The following is a 19,331-nucleotide window of genomic DNA, read 5'->3' on the forward strand; positions in this document are numbered from 1 at the left end:
GTACCGGTCCGGGTCAGTGGGGCCGGAGAGCTGCGAGGACAGCGGCGTGGCGCGGCCGCCAGGGGGCGCCGCAGTGTCTCTCTGCGCCGGGCGGGCGCACCTGCCGCGTGTGGAGCCGTCGGCGGCGGCACGGGGGCAGCGCAGGCAGCGCCGTCCCGTCCGGTCCCGTTGCTTTCCGTGGCCCCGTCGCAGCTCGACGGGCGGCAGCAGAGGCGGAGAGCCCCTCTCCGCGCACACGGGCGGACCGTGCCACCCCCCCACCGCCGGCCGCAGCTTCCGCCGCCTCCGCGGACGGGGCCGTGCCGGCAATGGAGAGCTAGCGGGGAGCCGCCGGGAGGTAAGCCCTGCGCCGCAGTGTCCTCAGCCCAGCGACATCGCACGTTTTCCTCTAACCCTGAAAAGTTGGGGTGCAAACAGCGTCCTCTCGGGGTCGCCCCCACCTTCCCTCAGCGGTGCCGAGGGGGCACCCGGCGGGACCCTCTGCTGCCGGTCGGGCTCCGGCAAGGACCGGGCGGGCGGTGTTCCGTGCGGGTCGGGTCCCCTCAGAGCTGCGGTCCGTGTTGACGCGGAGCCCCCGTGGCCGTGTCGGTATCCGAGGTGTTCTCCGTCAGGAAGGGAGGTCTCGGTGAGCACTGAGGGGCTCTCACTGAGCGCAGCGGACGGGAGGAGTGTGCCTACCGGGATGTGAAATACACGCGAGGACTCGGGTTTTGGGATGTCGCAGCTCAGCGGAGCCTGTTGAAAAGGTGCCGGTTCTTTGGAGGCTTGGCTGCGCGGAGGTGCTGCGAAGGTGTCCTGAATGTCGGGTGATGCGGGAGTCTTCATCTGCCTCCCGAAGCTCTGTGGCACTGAGGCTGCTCTGGTTTCGGTTGGGGTCTGCTGTAAACCTGCTAAAAGGCACAAAATCTCTTTCAAGAGCTTCATTTAAGCAGCTGCTTTCAAAGAGCCTGTCCTTTGATTGTGCCAAGAATCAAAGAATCCAAAGTTTCTGATGGAAAATGCTGTAAGCTGCAGTTTCTCGAAGTTCTCGGTAAGGTCTGTGTGCTTGGGACAACCTCTTACCTGCTGGGTTAACACCCAGACTTGGGCTTGTACTGGGAGGAAAATCCCCCCGTGGCAGGAGCCGGCACTCTCTCACGCTCCTCTGCAGTGTTTGTACTTTCTTGGGTTTATTCTGGTTATTTAAAAATCATATTTTTATAGGTGAATGTGGGGGTTTTGGCTGTTAGGTTATTGCCATCAAAGCAGATGTAGTTTTGGGGTTTATCAGGGAGTAGTTAGAGGTCAGCACAAGACAAAGTGAGCTGGTGCAGGAGCAGGGCAGGGCTGTTTTGGGGTGTCCAGGCATTGTAAGTGTGGTTGCAATCATGCCTGAGAGAGGCACTCGCCCCAAATGCTTGCTGCCGGTGCTTGAAGGGGGACGTTATCTCTTAGCAAGGATAAAACTGTACAGCTGCCTGGCAGTCTGTTCTATCTGCCAAGTACCTCAGCTGTAAGGGCTGGGGACTTTGCCTGCCTGGCTTCTATGTAGTGCATGGGAAGGGGCTTCCCTCAGGAGGAAGGAGCAGCCAGCTTTGAGGAGGGCGTAGTGGCTGAAAAGCTTTGCTCATGCCAGACCTGAAGCGGGAGGTAAGTCTGGGGAGGAAGCTGACAGTGAGTCGAGTTCTTGCTTTGCAGTGGACAGGTGGGTTATTAGGAGATGGAGGGATAGGCTGGATTTGGGGTTTTGGGCTCTGTAAGCCAGTGGGATGTAATTCACATGAAGTGAATGCAAGAAGTGAAGTCTTCTGGCAGTTCACTGAGGAACAGGCACTGATCTTCGGGATTTGATGTGTCCATGGTTAAGCAGGGGTTGTAACTGGGGATGCGCAGGATGGCTTTCCAAGACATTACTAAGGATTGTGTCCTTCCGAGGGTAATTCCTTGTGCATGGGAGACCTCTTGCAGCAGGAGGACAGGGGCATGCACTGACCTCCCTGCGAAGCACTAGTGTTGCTAGGCAGCAGCTTGCACCTCCAGTGTGTTCCAGATCTGAGTCTGTGAGGGGAGACCTTCCTCTATGGAACTAAAGCTTTCTAGCTGGTGTCCAAGGATGCTGGAAAGCGTATATCCTGCCTGTGTGGGTGTACATGCACTTCTGGCCTGCTTCTGGGTACTTCAGAGGGCTGCTCAGATGGGAATGTTCAGGGACATTAGTTGAGAGCAAGACTTCCTTATCCTCAGCACCCTGACTGGGCTGCAGGTGAGCACAGAAGAGAGATGAATCCTTGGTTGGTCCATTTGAGAGGCTCAGGAATTCTCTGCAGGCCACTTCTCACAGCACCTGGAAGCTCATGGGAGGTTTGTCTTCAAATCACCAGTCAAGTTGGTGATTGATGCTCTGGCAGTAAAATGGGGGTAAGGGAGAAGGGAGGAAGACTTGCTTGCACAGGAGGTAAGAATAAAGCCCAGGTGTGCTGCATTGATGTACTTAGCCAACTTCAGTCAGCTGTAGTGAATGCCACACAATTACAGGAGCCCCTGTGCATGAGTGGTATCAACCAGCTTTGAACTGCCTCGTATCTCTCAGAGTGGTGGAAAGCCTTTTAATCTGCAGTGGCTGCACTTTGAAGCAGTGCAGTAGCCAAAGCTATTGGAAACCAGTGTGGGGAGACTGTCTGCTCTCCAAACAGAAGTCAGATCAAAAAGGAGCCTGAGAGGGTCAGGAAGGATTCAGGCTGCTGGGAAGAAGGTGTCCTTGTGGCATGGGTCACTTCTGATCAGGCAGGGTCTGGAGGTGTAAGATGGGAGGAGGAGGCAGCTTCCTGATGTGATGGAGGCTGCAGGCTTGGGCCTCAGAAGAAGCTGGACTTTGCAGCCTTAAGCCCAGAGAAGTGAGTTAGCAGAGGCAGGTAGGAGCATGTATGCTGGGCTCAGAATGTCATGGCTGCTGTTCCTTGCTGCTGTATGATAAGCTATGGAGAGTTCAAGAGTGTGTGTATGGAGGTGTGGAGCTGACTTCAGTTCCCTGTGAAAATAAAATGGGCAACTTGTATATGGAGGCAGTGTGTGTGTATGAGGAGCCCAGCAGAGCTGCATAGGCTGCTGCAGAGCAAGTAGAGCAAATTGGGCAATATGTAAGGCCCCACACCTCTTGGGATGCTCTACCTGCTTAGAGATGGCAGGAGCATCCAGGGGAGACTTTCTGGCTGGGACAGGTCTGTGAAGGGATTTAGTTGTTTGCAGACAGTTATTTGTTCCCTGTTTCCTGTAGAGAGAGGGGTACATGTTACATGTATCCAGTTAAAGCTACAGAGAATAGGTTTTTTCTATCTGGTATTTGGAAGAGAGAGGCTGTTTGGCCCAAATCTTGTATGTCTTGTGTTGAGATGCCCTTGTGGGACTGGAGGCAGAGAGGTTCCAAGGAGAGTTTCTGTGCCTTATGCAGGCAGGCATCTCTGCTGGCTGAGGCTGAGGAAAAAGAGCTGAAAATCTGCACTAACAATAAGAAGTACAAATAAAGCATTTATAATGTATGGGCTTTCCCTGTTCTCCAAAACATTCAGGCTCTGAGTAATCTCTCACTTCAAACTGAGGCTCAAGCTGAAAATATCAAGGGATGTTAAATCGTGAACAACTATTAAACAGCTTTAAAGGGCTGTATGGGAAACCGTGTCTGCTCTCTGGTTCTTTCCTCAAACCATGTGAATCTGAGCTGTTTATCAGGAGGTCTTTCGTGCTGGAAAGGGAAGTGAACATTTAAACTCTACCACAAAATAGCCATTTTAAGAGTCTGTTTGCTTTTCAGGGTGTCCAACTCAAAATAAATCTTCCTTTAAACAGCCTTGAAAAGATAAAGGGAAGAGATCTTGCCCTTGCTGAAAATAATGGGAATCCTTTTGCTAGCTTTGATGGTCTGTGTTTCCTCCAGCATCTGGTCCTTGACCTAGGCAAGTGCCCTTTGGATTCAGTGGAGGGCTGAGAGGTGTGTTATGTTCAGTGACAAAGCTGGTGGGGGAAAGACTGCATGTTAGGAAGTTCTGCAGGGCTTGTTCTTCCACCCCTCTTTGTGCTGTTGTAGGTATCAGTAACACTAACAAGGAAGTCTATTTGGTAGAGCAGTACCAGGGCACAAAAAACGTGTATTTTAGTTTGGTTTTTGGCCTGAATCAGAACAAAACATTATTATTTATGAGATTTCTACAAAATTCCTGAAAGTCATATTCTAGAAGCAGCTTCTCATGATCTCAAATTCCACTTTAAGGTAGCATGAGATGGTGCCGAGTACATTGAAAGCAAACTGCCTTTGCTAACAGCAAAGTGCCCTGTCTTGCTTCTCTGGAGCCATGTTTTCTAAGTGGAAAACTGTGGAAGAGTGTTTAGTAAGAAAGGTAACAGCTGATATGTCGTCTTTTTCTGTTAATTCTGCCTTCTTTGGGCATTATGTATTAGTTAGGGAAGCATGTGCCTGGGATTGAGATCAAGGGATGCAATTCTAAGCACATCGCATGCAGAGTTGTGTTCTCTGTGCTTGTTCTGTTAACGTGGAGGAATGAATGTGGACTGGGTTTGCCATGAATAGTGCAAATATTGCTATTGGGTAAATACTGCAGAGGTATGAACGTATACAGGAGCAGATATAAAGTCAATACAGCTGACACTTGTAACAACCGCAGTCCATCTTCTATGTGGTCCCGGAAAGAGGGCTGTTTTAAGGTGCTGTAAAAGCAGTTTCTCTATAAAAGCAGGGAACATTTCAGCATGCAGATGGCAGCTCAGGCAAATTCTAGTTCTGTTTTGTTCTGAGCACCTTTGTACCAAGCCTTGAGGAACATAAGGGGGATGAGGAAAGCACTGTGAGGGGGAAGAGAAGGGATATGCTATCTTTCAGGCCTGACAACTCTTTTTGAACTGTCTCTTCATTTTTAATAGCTTTTCTACAAAAGCTGCTTGGGAAGCAAGGTTGGTGTATGAAAGAAGCAAAGTATCTATCTTTTGGCTTAATAATGCTCTTGGATAGGCTGGTGTGAATTGAACTTACTTCCTTATTGATGTAAGAGTGGTGAGTTTTGAAATTGCTGTGGGTGAGAATTGACTTCTCGTCTCTTTTAATCTGAAATGCTTTCTCCTTTTGTGGTCGAGGCTCTGTAGGGGAGACCTGTGATCACTGGCAAGGTCATCTACAACACTCAGAAGAAGGCCATGACCAGCAGTGGTGTTTGCTCTGGGTATTGGTGACTAAAGAGCTGGACTCGGATGAAACAGTGTATTTTTCCTGTAATTTACAGGGTTTTTCAGTGAATCTGAAGCTGAAGAGTTCTCATCAGCACCTTGCCTTTCTGCCCCGGTGTACTGAACAGTAGGATCCAGAGTCCTTTCTCCCATGGTGTGCTGGCTGTGCTGGGGTTGGGAGTGTAGCCCCTGAGTTCATCTCAGGCCAGAAGCTGTCTGCCCTCCTGAAACAGTGCTCAGTGCCTCCTTGACTTAGGAAGTGTACTGCTGATGTGTGTCTGGGGTTCCTCTTTCCTCTCTGGTGGCTGTGATTACTGCTGTGCCTTGCTCTGCTTTGTGTCTTCCTCACACTGCATCACAGTTCTGTGATTTAGGCTGATTTAAGCCAGTTCTTAAAATCACTCTCCTCAGTACAAGTGTACATGTTTAGCTTTCCAAATGTAGGCTGTCTTCATGTTTTCTTCTCATCCCCAGCTGGCTTTTTGATAGACTTTAAGTGCTTCTGCAAAGTGCCAAGAGGCTAAGCCCCGCTCTAAACCTGAACTCCTTGGATCTGACAGTCTTTACATTGCCTATGGTACTTCATGTTGCCTGAAGTCATGTATTGATTAAACCACAATCTGCAGGAGTAAGTATATATATAGAATATTAATAGCCCCTACTCTAGGGAGACAAAAAGGCTGTAAATTAATAGACCCATTGTGTTGACCTCATAAACCATGAGGGCTTGAAGTACAGCTGTAATCCCCCTCCCACAGCATGTATTTCACTTTGAGTGTCTGTAAAAGGCCTGGACTACTCAGATTTAAAATCTATGATACTGGACAAGCATATCCATATATCCTGGATGTGTAGTTCGAATATTGGGAAGTTCAGGCTGGAACAATAGCTCTCTGTAGAATCCAGGGTAGTGCTGAATCAGTGCATCATTGATGGTGCAGCTGGGCATGAGGCTTAAAACATCGTTTTTAACTTCCCTGCTTCTTTGTTGTTCCTGTTGTTCCTCCTTGCAGTTACTTTCTGCTTCCAAGTGCAGGAGATGCTGCAACAAGGGAGGAATATGATTCAGGGATTTAAAATCCAATTTGAAGATATAATGAACTTGAATTCTGTGTAAGTTGCTTTAGGGAATCGAGGTCAGTGTGTGGTGTGAGCTGATAGTACTTGATCTGCTAATTGGTGCTGAGTAATTCTAGTTCTTTGGGTTCATGGATCTGTTAAGATGGGCTGCTGAGTATTTTTGTTGCATTTTCTTAGTAGAGATATAGATGAGTGCCTGTATCATATGCTCATCAGTAACACCTCCCGTTAGCACTTTTGGCCCATAGATATTGGAATTTTCTCTCTATTTGGAATATTTCAGGAGATTTTTTCCATTTCCCTGCTCCTCACTTTTTGTGTGAGCACTGCTTTAGGCACTGTTGGATTGGGAAGGTCTTGCAGGCAAAGGTGCTTGTGTTAATGGTTGCAGGGTTTTCTCTCTCCAGGGCAAACTAGCAGTTTACTCAGTCTTGAATCTGATTACCATTTTGTCATTACTGAAATAACTTCTCTTTGCAGCCAGAAATGCTAATGGGAGTAGTTACTGTGTGGAGGCCATCACAGTATTTGTCTTCTGTGTCTATCACTGAAGCCCATGTTTGGTTTTTGTTGTTGTTACACTGTAAGATGCCTTTTGAAGCTTTGAGATGCTGCTCCTGGTATCTTCCATGATTGCCATTTGGAAGATAATAAACTTTTTAATTGGAAGCTTTACAGTCTTTCAAGCACAATCTCAGTGTTGACACCTATGGGATGGTGCTTGTGGTGTTCTGAAATAACAGAGAAGTCTCTGAATTTACTCCTTTCCTATCATGAAAGATCTGTGAGTTTTGCCATTTGTTCCTTTTCTTTCACACCCAGACATGTAGCCTTTAGAGGAATCACTGCAGATTGGTGTTGTGACCTTCTCAGGTGCTCTGTATATTTAATTATGGTTCCTTTTCCTTCTTCAGGACAATACCCTGGTCTTTCCTTGTTGTATTGCTATCACGTAGCTGATACTGTTAAGCCAATAACAATCCCAGACATTTTAGCTGTTGTCTCATTGTTGGTGGTCCCTTTCAGTTTGCACAACACCAGCACTGCCAGGTTCCCTCACTTTTACATTTCACATGCATTTTAGATCAACAAGAATGAGCCAGATGTGAACTTAATTAAGGACCTGAGCCCAGTGGAGGGTCAAATCCAGCCAGACACATGCTGAATGCACACTGCCTTGTAGAATTAATGTTCATTGTGTATTATGACAACTTAAGTGGCTGGTGAAGATGTACAGTGAATTAGGCAAAATGAAATATTCTGTGATGCTCATTGAGCAACAGAGCGAGGAGCACTGCGTGACCCATATCAAGTAGAGCTGAAGATAATGTTATCTGAACTGGCATGCTTCTCTGCTCTTGCATAGTTTGTGTTTGTATTTAAGGTATCTACAAGAAGGGCTGGTGCCCATTGTGGATTGCTTCCATCCAGAATGTTGGATAGACTGAAGATTCCTTCAGTAATGAACAGTTCCAAGTGCAGTGTGTTGGCAGAAGAAAAAGACCCGAGAGAAAAGTTCATGTAAGCCTTGAAAAGTGGAGTGAGGAAATGGTTTGAAAAGAAATGAGCAGAAGTCCCCATCTAACAGACTGTAAAGACAATGAAAGAATTACTGTTGCCATTGCATCCTTGATGTATAGGGTGAAAACTGTATTTTTGTGAGATTTCTGAGCACCAAAACCTGACAATCGGAAACCACTAAAGAGGTGGCTGCTGTTTTTAATGAGCACCTTCTGCATTGCAGCTTCTGTGGAGAAACCAGAGCCTAAAGAGCCTCGTGGTGTGTCAGCAGATCTTGCACTGCACAGACGTATGCCTCAGTGCACGCATGCACCAGTTCTCATTTCTTGCTTTCTCATATACAGGAGCATGGTATAAACAAAGCTTGTAGTAGAAATTAGAGCAAAACTAAGTTATGTTTAAAGGGGGGACTTGGGAATTGCAATGCTGGGTTTTGTGTCGAATATTAACACTCCAGTTTCCTTGTTTCTGAGTGCCTCCTTCTAACCGTGTCACCTGAAATACCTTTGAGTCAGGGAAGCTATGTGAACTGCAGTGGGTGCTAGAAAGACAGTAAGCAGTACATGAACAAAATGGGACACCATTTCCCAAAGCCTGTTTTCTGAGGACTTGGAAGTCAAGTTTGTCAACACAGGTGAAGGGCATTAGGCAGCATCTGAGAGTCAGGGTTTGTGTTAGGAAAACAGAATTTGTGCTGCATCACAGCTTGGTCTGCTTGTAATTGCTGTGTGCTTACAGCGGACTGGGAAAGCTGCCTGAATTCCGTGGTTTGTAGCATCAAGCTGTATGAGGAGGGAAGGGTTGGCCTTGTTAGCAGTGGAATGATGGAGGATAGAGTTGTCACACCTTGTTTTTCCTACATTTGTCCCTCTGATGGTAGCAACATCCCTTTACTTACCTCAATAGAAATGCAGCCTGGCAGATCACAGCAAGGGCTGGATTAACTTGCTTAGTGATTCTTTCAGCCTTCTCAAGCACTTTATTCTGTGTCTCTCTTCCATCTGCTTGGTGATCTTGGGCAAGTTAACTATAATTTGTATGTCTATATACTTATTAAGTAAGATGTCTCCTTCACTCTTCTGGGAATAGTCCTAAACTTGGTCACCCTCCTGTGAGCTGTGTGCAGTAGAGTACTATGTTCTTGTTACAGCTGTGCATCCTTGCTCACAGCTGCTTGGAATTGGCAGCATCGGAGTAAGCAGCTCCTCATGGGAATGCAGCTCAGTGCCTCTGAGGAAAGTTAGTCAACCTTGGAGGAAAATGCCTTGATTGTTAAACAATGATACTGAATGGCTACTGGTTTATCCTGTCTCATGGCCTGGTCCTGCTGGGAGATGTGGTGGGAGCCTTGGCAGGCTTAGCACCAGAAGACTCCTCCTGAGCGAACTTAGTAACTTTGTCCTAGACACATAAGCTTTCCTTTTCTGTCTGCTTCATATTCTTCTGTGAGACATAAACCTTACACTGTGCCTTTCTTTCCTTGTCTAATTCTATGTTTAACAGCAGTCATCTGTGGTATGGCAGTTTGAACAGCCTGGTTGCTTATAGCTGTGTATGCTCTCAGGACAGCAGCCACCCGACCGCTGGTCACTGTGGTGTGACTGATCCTACCTTCTGGTTGGATGTCTGGGACAGTTGACACCTCAAACTGTAGTTTATTGCTATGGCAGTTTTAGTGGTGTTGTGTCAGATGTGACAAGCTCAGGCTCTGGGCTAGGCTGTGAATGACTGGGCGATGAAGTAGTTTCTTGCCCTTTTCTTGCTGTATTTTCCTGATTCTTGCAGGTACAGAGACCGACTGCCTTGGTGAGACCAGGGCTTCAAAAAGCAGAACTCCTATTAATGCTGACAAGACCAAGAATTCTCCCCTCTCTCTAGCATTAATGTTGGCTGGCAGCGCTTGCATTGAATTTTTAAGTGTATTTAATGCAGCATAGCTCTTTTGGGGTGGGGATGGAGGGACCACATGAAAAAAGACCCAGGAGTTGCATACTTCAGCTGTAATAACTGAAGGGAGGAAAGTGGAGAAAGTAATTTGCAAAGCTACACTTGAAAATCATTCTAGCATAACATCATCATTACAATTATCTGTCACAAGATTTAGTTCAATTACTTTTAAGCTCTCTTGTCAAGATGGCCTTGCTTGTTTCAGGATTTTGGTACCCTAAGGAGAGGTTAAGGAACAATGAATATTAATTCTGCCATTAACTGCTGTCAGGCAGCCTTCAGCGTTTATTATTCCTTGAAAACTCCTTTAGCATTGTAACTGTGGGGAATCAATAGGCATGAAGTGCCCATGGGAACATAGAATTCAGGGCTGGAAAATCCACTGCCTATTTATAGCTTGTAGTATGGTCAGGTGAGGGGGGGAGACTTGGGTTGGAAGTGGCAGTAAAATTACAAGGGAAGAATATTTGATGTAATAAACTCAAATTTAACTGAATAATTTTAAGAGGACATTTCACCCTCTTGCTAGTTTATCACATTGAGCAATAGTCAGAGCTGTAAGAGTCTGGGCTGGTCCCAGAGTTGAGGGGACCTTTGGGTGGGTGTATGTGGTGCAGCATTTAAGGAATGATTCTGTTCTGTTGGCTTTTGACTACTAATGCAGGTGGTTTTGTGCATTTCTGTGTAAAAGAAACTGCTATAAGAACTTTAATGCATTTTTTGGTGTAAATAATTTCCCTCTGATTTAGCTGACTGCCCTCTTTTGCTGAGAATATGGGTCCTGATCTAAAGCCTGTGTCTGATACAGAGATGAATTCCTAGAGTCTTAACTAGATCAAGTTACTAAAAGGCCTGTGACTTCAAGCTAAGCATAGTTGAGAACTCCAGCTTGTAATTAAGTATATCTCTCTCATTTATATATCTATATATGGTCTTTGCTGAGTTCAGATTCTTTCTGCCTGTTTTTAAGTGTAGGCAAGAAGCCTTAGCTTGCTCTTGCTATGTCTTCTTGAATGATGTCGTACTTGTAAATGAAAACACAATCAGTTCCAATAATTACGTAAAATTAAATACAATCTTAAATGAGATTTTTCCTTTCTTAAAATGTCTATGTTATAAAGTAGTGAAGTTCACAGTAGAGACTGATTTTATCTTTACACTACAAAACCAGAGACCTGCATTAAACTTAAACCCAGAGGTTCTAGATTAAGCCATTGTCCCCTAATGGCTCTTTGAGAAATGTTTAACTGTAGCTGCTGCTTTGTTCTAGTGGAGAGCTGTGATTCAGACTTCTTCCTATGTTTGTGTTTCAGCTGTCACTGGAAGCGAAAGATGAAGCCTCTTGTTCTCTTGGTCCTTGTGGTCTGTACTGTAGTCAGCATGGATTTGAAGCTCGTGTCAAAGAGGAATTCTGGTAAGTCACAGAAAAATACTTTTGGTTTTGATTCTGGACTTAGTGCTCATGCAATCAAGCATTTTACGTGCCTGCTTCTTGGTTTGCATATATACCTGTTCTCTTCTGAAAACAAAACCAAAAACCCAGTCATAAGCAGTATGGTTTGCTTACCAGATGTTGCAGGATTAATTTTCTCACTATAATGTTCTGTTGATGATCCAAACAGTTTAAAAAGTGTCCTTCTGTTTTCTTTCATTAAAAAAGAAAAGGTTGATCTGCTTGAAATATCACAAAGGTGATAATGACTTCAGCAATGCTCTAATATAAAATCTCTACTCATGCTAAGGGATTTTCTTAATTCTGGATGTGGTTTATGGTGACTTTTAAGTCTGGATGATTTTTTCTCTGTACGTTGGAAGAGCATCTTCCAAAAAGTCATTCCAGCCATATGTGTGCTCATATATAGGGTTAGCTGGGAAGAGCGTTCCTGGGGAGAAAATGTCTGATTATTCTAGCAGTGGAAGAGAGTGGGAGTTGATTTAGGCTTATATCTGCTTTTGAAACCCACTAATAGTAACAAGATACCCTAACAGTTATTTGAAGTATCTCCTTCTAGGATAGACAGTTGATCTGGGTAGTTTTTCATTTATATTAAAGCCTGAAGTGACTTCTAGTCCATGCAGCTCTCTCTCCTTAAAGGGAATGACTTCATGAGACTGCCTTTCTCAAGTAAGCTGCATGTTTGGGAGGACTTCTGGCAGGCAAGTAGGTTAGAGGCAGTGTTGTATAGTGGTGTTAGTCTGCTAGAGCCTTGTGTATGTGGGCAGGTAACTGGTGCAGGATAAATGTACTTTTAAACTTGTATGTTAACTTCCTCATTTCCCCCTCCCTAATTGTGTTCTATACATACAAGTGTAAGGGCTTCCATTGATCTCGCTGTCTTCTCTGTCTTTAGCCAGCACTTCTAGCAATGCAGGGGCAAGTAGAAATTACTGACTTCAGTTGGTGTAGCCAGTTTTAAGTTTAATTTCTGCATTTCTTGAGAACAGAGGAGAAAAGTTACTGGTCCATCTGTTATAAAGCATTAGATGTCACATCCCAGGCTACAAGGTGTTACTGGAAATTGCCAGATGCTAGGCTGCATTCTTCTGCTGCGCTAGAAAGTATAAATGGATGTTGTTAAATAGAACTAGCCCACAGCAGTTCAGTTATTGTGCTCTAAGCCCTGCTTGCCCTGTGAGAGCAGTCATGGATATTGGGTTTTGGCTACACTGGAGCTTGGTCTAAACTCTGCTAAGGGCAATAGAAATAACATGCCTGTGGTTATGGCATCATTCAGCTGGTAGTTTGCCTTTAGTTATATTTTAGTTGGGTGCTTGTTTTGTTTTTTACCTGCTTTCCTTGCAGGTAATCTTGTGTTATTGGCAGCTGTGACAGTATCAATTCAGGTTGAGTATTGGTGGGAAAAGGCTTTAATATGGTAGACTGTCTATTGCTAAATATAACCCACTAGTGAATAGCTGTTTGGGTTTTTTGTGTTTGATTGAGTTGGTGTATGTTGAGTATAAGATAAAGGAGACAAATGAACGTAAAGTAAAATTACAGTTTCTTTGCAAGGACATGACCACACAGTTGGTTTACACCTTCCATATTCTTTGTCATGCATGCTGATTTTTAGGTTGGTGTGTGGAGCAAACTATTGATTTCCTTTTTTTGCCTTTTTCCATTACATTGTATGTGAAATGCATTTTCTGTTTCTGTGATTTCAGCATGTAAAACAAAGTTGATAATTTGACTCCCTTTCTGAAAGGACTCTTTAGATATGAAGGACGGTTGTTTGATTGCTTGGAGCTTCACCAAAACATTATATGTTGTGGAGAGACATGATTCAGAGGCTTCTGAACTTTAACTATTTGTATTGTTAAGTAGGAGATCGGAGATAGTAGATGGATGCAGCCAGGCAAATGCATGAAGAAACAGTGAGACCATGTTGCTCAGTAGGCTGACAGTATCTGTAGTGTGGTGATGCTGTAATTCAGAGACTGGGAAGAGGAAAGTAATTGAATGGTTATTTGTGGGCAGCTGCACTGCAGTATGAGGAGCAGGATGTCCACAAGCAGGAAGGCTGTTTTAGTGGTAGATGAGAGACGGGGTGGTAGGTGGGATGCCTGAATGACACCCTGTGGGCAGGATCTCTGCAGCAGTGTTCTGGATGGATGTTGTAGTCTTAGCTTTTCCTGGCTGATATGAAGATGTCTAAGCTGGTGAGCATCTGTAAAAGTAGAAAGGAAATTGTGCAGACAGTTATGTAGAGCTGTGTGAAGCAGTGCATGGAAAGCGCTGACACTGATGATGAAGACAGATCTGGGCTTCTAGGGCAATAAACCATCAAAATCAGGGCATTGGTGTCTTTGCTGACTTATGTAGAGTGGCATTTTTCCAGCCAATATGTAGATGTGTGATTAGTGCTACAATTAGCCACAGTTGTGATCATTGTTAAGTAAAAGGGCAATTGTGAAGTTGACTAGCGTGTATGTAATATCATATAATAGAATATATCTTGTTTAAGGGATAGAATCTAAAGAGAGCTGAGTTGAAGAGGACTTGGACTGGAGCAGTCAGAAGGTATGGTGTAGTCTTCAGGTAATGCAAAGGAATCAGTAAAACTGAGGCAGTCAGAAGTGGGTCAGAAAGTCCAGAGGGCCTTATCAAATAAATTGAAGTTGCTTTAAAGAGAACAGGGGTTTGGCTAGGGAGGAATCTTTAGAGGCTGGTAGGAAAATACTCATTGAAAGCCAAGGAGTGGAAATGCAATGGAACAAAGTTAAGGATGAGAACTGCAGACAGCAATTGCAGGCAGTACACAGGGACTGTCTGTGCACTGTCAGGCAAGAGTTGTTAAAGAGAAGTCAGGAGGGGAGGAGGATCTAAGATGTCAAACAGAAAGTGATGAAATGGTATTCCAGTTGCAAGCATAGTTGCAAGGATTCAAGTTTGCTGAAGAAATAATCCTCACAGAAGGGAAGAGAGAAAAACAGAACTGAAAGGTTCTAGATTCAGGTGTCTGTGTTTCCATTTGGAGAAGATAAACAGGAATGCATGTGAGGGCTACAGTCAGGTTTTGGAGTATCTTGCAATGCTGCAGAACTGACACAAGCTTGTAGCAAGACAAATTAGTTTGGCTGCTTCCCACTCGAGATGTGATGCCAAAATAATTAAAATGGGAGAGCTAAGTTTATTATGCTAGTCAGAATCTTCTTTACAGGCAGTAAGTTCCAGATGCTCCAGAAGAAATCTGTCATGTCTACAGAGTAATGATTGCTGTTTGTGGTGGGAACAGAACTGTTTGCCTCAAGCGTCTGTGTGAATGTTATGTTGACTTAAGTTTCACAGGCATTTCCTAATATTAAAGAAGCTTTTTGGAAAGCTGTAGTTGTCCTTTTTGATGCTTTAAGGAATAATAAGCCTCTGAGCAAAGAAGTGATGCTGGGACTGCAGCTTTAGCAATATCCTAGAAAGGTGTTTTGCAGGTGGAGATTATACAAACAAATGGAGGTTGTGGGAGCTGATAGGTTCCCAGCTGGTAGATGATTTCCTTTTAATCTAAGTGACTTCTTTCCTGAAGCCTTTTGTATATAGGGCTTTGAATAATCATAGCAGGGAATATAAAACCAATTAGAAATTGTTGCTTTTTTTTAAGCAAAAGATTTTTCAGGTTATAAGTTGACTTAATAACATAATTCCCTTAGTGAATAATTTATGCCATTTATTGTTGCTGTATTTATTTGCTGGGTTGAAATACCCTGTCAGCATGTTAGAGCTCTAGAGGGCATGGCCACCTTGGGTGGAGGAGCATAGGCAGACATACCCAAGGCTTCTCCAAGGCTGCTAGCTGATATTTTGTGCCTTTTAGATGCTTAGTGTAGTCTGCTATAGGTATTTCAGGAGACCTTCACTTTCCTGCTAGTTGCCACTGCCCTAGGCCATGATTTCCCTCTGCTCCTTTCTATGAGGAGTGGGATATTGTAGAGGAGCCTCACTCTTGGAAGTCTGATACTCCTGTTGGAATGGGCACCAGAAAAGCTGCAGGATGAGCACTCACAGTTCCCATTTGCTTTTTGTTTTCAATTGCATGTGCCTGAAGAGCTCACTTCAGGCCCTGGTGTGAAATGCATGGCTATGAGACCTCCCAGAGTCTGAGATGAGCGATGCAAAAGAGACTTTCAGCTTTGACTTTCTGCAAATGATGTGCAGAGAGCAAACGAGAGCTTGGCAACACTAATCAGTGCACACAGATCTCTTACTTTTCCCAGAAGATGTTGTTATTCACAGCTCCAGTAAACAAAGACAGTCAGAAACACCATTGTTCTAAGCTGTCATCAGTGCAGGGATGTACAGTCCCTCCTGCAAACAGTTGTGGCTGCTCTCCATCTGTTCAGTTTGAATGAGGGGGAAGCAAAGAGCCAGGCTCCTGTGCTCAGTCAGGTCTCAGGGGGCTACCAGCAAGTAAACTGTGAAGCACCAGTATTCCATGCTCCTCATTACGGGAATCTCAGCCTTGGTTTCCTCTCATCTAAACAGAAAGCAGCATTGCAGCTAGACAGACCTATTTGGGAGACAGCTGACAGCTGGTTTGCTGGTGGGGAGGAAGGGAGATACATAGAGAAGAACAGGAAAGGAAATAATAGAGGCTTGGGGTTTTTTGAGTGACCTCAACCTGACAGGGTTTAAATATTGAACTTATTTAAACACTTAAACTTTTAGCTATTACATTTGTTTAAAATGAGTTCATGTATATTTAAAACTAAATATTGAACTGATGCTTAAATATTAAAGCTAGGCTCCTTTCCCAAAAGGAAAACCGCAGCTATATCTGAATAGAATAAATGAACACAATTAAATTGTTCCAAAATGGCAGTAAATCACAAAGGTATGACTTTTAGGGATGGGGGAAATAAGGAAAGTATGAAAGAAATGTAATTTCCTCTCTTAAAAATCTATAATCTTCCACTTCTGCAATGGGCATCATGTCAGCTATTTGGATATCTTTTCTACATGTAGCTGCAGAATGTAAGAGTTATTAATAGTATCTGAACCTCTAGTAGACATACCCTCATGACTGAGAGAGCTTCCAGCTCTGGGCCTTTCACTGGATAATGCTTTTTTTTGCCATTCCAAAATAGGGCCTTTAAAATGAAAAAAGCCCAATGTATTGAGATGGATACCCAGAACACAGCATTCAAGCTCAGCATGTTCCATAATCCTGGGGATGAATGTCTGCTCGGTTTGGGTTATCTGTTGGTGGTGCAGGGGCTCTCAAAAGTGACTTAGGGAGCTCTTGAGCTGTAGGGAATCTGTGATGGAATGGCTTAGCTTTGGATCAGCCATTGACCAAGAACAGTTCTGAAGTGTGCTTGGGTGTTTGTAATCTGAATACATGTGTAAGGCAGGTTTTACAGGCTGCTGTGTATATTTGAAGGAACATAAAAAAGGCTTCTTAGATTGCACTAGGTATGAGTAGTAATACACGTTCTGTTATTTCTGTCTGCTGAATTTAAAGAGCTTTTCCTGTTTTCAGAACTGTTCTGCGTTCAGCAGTAGCAGTTATTTTTCTCCTTAGTAGCTGGTGCAGTGCTGTGTTTTTGACTTTCGGCCTGGGAACAGCACTGATAACACCAGTGTTTTTAGTTGCTGCTCAGTAATGTTATGTCTGACCAAGGACTTTCTGAGTCTCATGCTCTGCCAGGGAGGAGGGGAAGCTGGGAGGAAGCAGAGACAGGACACCTGACCCAAATTAGCCAAAGAGGTATTCCATACCACAGCACGTCATGCCCAGGATGTATAACTAGGATGTATAATAAAGGAAACATCAGAGGTTTCCCTTTTTAGGAGGTGCTATGCAAATGTTGGCATGTAGACCTGTGTGAGGTTGTTGTACTGTTAAACTCACTAAGGTACGAATGACTGCCTATGAGCTGAAAACCAGATTGATCTGAGCTGCAGTGTCACCTCTGCAGTGTGCATTTTATCTCTTTATTAATCTCTAACCCTTTCAAATCCGATCGATTCTTTCCTACAAGAAGCATGATTAGCACTTATAATACATACTGATATGAGAATAAACAGTTCTCTGCTGCTGAAGACAGAGACTTAGACTGAAATTAAGCTTCTGACCTAGGCACTTTGCTTTCCTGAGACATGGAAACCAGGCTGCCTGTGCCCACCAGCCTCTGCCATCAGTTTCTTGCTTACTGCCCTTGTGTGGTTCCTCATTTGAGGCAGGAACAGAGGCAGTGTGAGGGTTATTTCTATTAGCTTGGCTTGTTTTAAACCTCCTCCATATCTGAGATACACAAAACTATAGCTCTGTTGTGCTGCCTGTGACCTATGGAAACTCACTCCCAGTCACCTTTTTCTGACGCATCAATGTAAAAAGTGCAGTTGATTTACATCTTTGAGGGATTAGAATTGCTTTAAAAGGTATCTACTGAGATTTCTGCATCTGTTATTCCAGATGGGAAATTGAATAGTTATTGAGTAAGTAGGAAACTATCTGATCCAGGCAGCTGTAAGCATTGTTCAGTGGTTTTTAATAAAGAAACTGGAAGCAATAGCAGTACCTGGCATGAGCCTTCTGTATCCAGCTATCTCACTGCTGTTGCTGTAATGAAGTGGGAGGATAGGAACCTGCTACCATGATGTTTAATACAAGAGCTTTTTGTCTCTGTTGTTTGCATCATAGTTATTCCCATTTTACAGATGGTAGAAAAGCATCCAGAGATGAAGTGATGTTTGCATTGCCCAGCATGCTGAAAGGGATGTGGGGGAATAACAAAAAGGAAATCTTCTCTTCTGTTACATTGCAAACACCTTAGGCAAGGGTAAGGAAACCAAGTCCTGTCTCCCAGAGAAGTTTTGCGCCTAAATAAGTTTATGTGTAGAATGTGCTTTCATGTCCTTGGATACACGTGCTAGGGAAAAGTGTGTGTAATACCTGTTACTTTTCAGTAGAAGACAGTAAGATGTATCTGCTGCAAGTGGAGGAAGAAATGGAAAGAGATTGTGCTATACTAAGTCTTGTGCACTAGTTTTAGGCCAGGAGCTTTTGCCTCTGACTGTTGCAAGTCTGCTGTGTGTGTTGGCTAGAAATCCTTCTCCTTAAGCCTGTAAGTAGCATATGGAATACCTGAGTGACTGTGAGCCTTGAAGACACCGGTTGAGTCTCTTGGGTAACCAAGTTGATAGAATAGGATCACATCCGAAGGTTACTTGGATTGGTGTGCAGAGCCACTTCGTGCATGCTTTTCTGTCCAATATATATTAAGGGTGAGCCTAGAAGCAGAAGGGTAATGTGAGATAGAAGCATTCCCATAGCTTTGAGTTAATGGTAAAATGCAGAAAACAATCATTTTCTACAGAATAGGGCTTGTCAGATTTGTTTCAGTGACACAATTTCACTTTGAACAGTAAATTCCCGAGGTGGATACATTTAATAAGTGATGGGAAACTGCTGGAACATGAACCAAAGGCAGAGTTATTCCCAAGCTCCTTATCTCTGAGGCATTCAGAAGTTGCAGCTGAACTCTAGGACTTCTGGGGTCACTAATATGGATGTTGGATGAAGTATCTGGACAACTTGGAACACATGGTGGTCAGGACCCTACTGTTTCTGGGATTGGCTGCTGGGGAGCAGTTGTCTATGTCCAATCTCTCAAGTTGCCTGCAGAAGTAATGAAAACTGAGAAAGTGAGGGCTCTTTCATGGAGCCCCAGGCTATTCTGCAGGCTTCCTTGGCTCCCAGGTTGGAAGTGGATCTGGAGCCATCAGCCCTGCTCCCTGGTGAAGGAGAACCACCTCCTGGACCTGCTTTTTCATCGCAGGCTTCTATTGCAAAGGATATTGTGTTGAGAAAATAAACCAATTTTAAGGTATTTCTGAAATCTGTTTGTTCTGGTACTTGTGGTTTAGAAACACAACTTTGAAACTCAAGCCAAGGAAATATTGTAGATTTGGGCCCTTGAATCTATTACTCTTTTTATGTGACCTTGAAAATCTTGTCCCATTCTATAAAGCCAGAGAGGTGTGAGTACTGGTGTGGGATGTGGACAATCAAAAATGATAGTATGTGTATCACTAATGACATTTTGATTTACTGTTTCCATTCAAAATGACATCT

General features: G+C 44.1%; 1 protein-coding gene across 2 annotated transcripts in view; it reads left to right on the plus strand.

The window, feature by feature from the left end:
- The first annotated feature begins 225 nt into the window (after positions 1 to 225).
- The window catches only part of IL1RAPL2 (interleukin 1 receptor accessory protein like 2), a 344,758-nt gene continuing 325,652 nt past the window's right edge, over positions 226 to 19,331 (plus strand). For both annotated transcript variants that reach the window (XM_034064325.1, XM_034064327.1), the window contains exons 1-2: positions 226 to 337; positions 11,073 to 11,173. In XM_034064325.1, coding sequence (XP_033920216.1) covers positions 11,092 to 11,173 — 82 coding nt within the window. In that variant the 5' untranslated portion in view covers positions 226 to 337; positions 11,073 to 11,091. The remainder of the gene's footprint in view (positions 338 to 11,072; positions 11,174 to 19,331) is intronic.

This window comes from Melopsittacus undulatus, chromosome 6 (assembly GCF_012275295.1).
Source record: "Melopsittacus undulatus isolate bMelUnd1 chromosome 6, bMelUnd1.mat.Z, whole genome shotgun sequence".
In the NCBI taxonomy this organism is placed as follows: domain Eukaryota; kingdom Metazoa; phylum Chordata; class Aves; order Psittaciformes; family Psittaculidae; genus Melopsittacus; species Melopsittacus undulatus.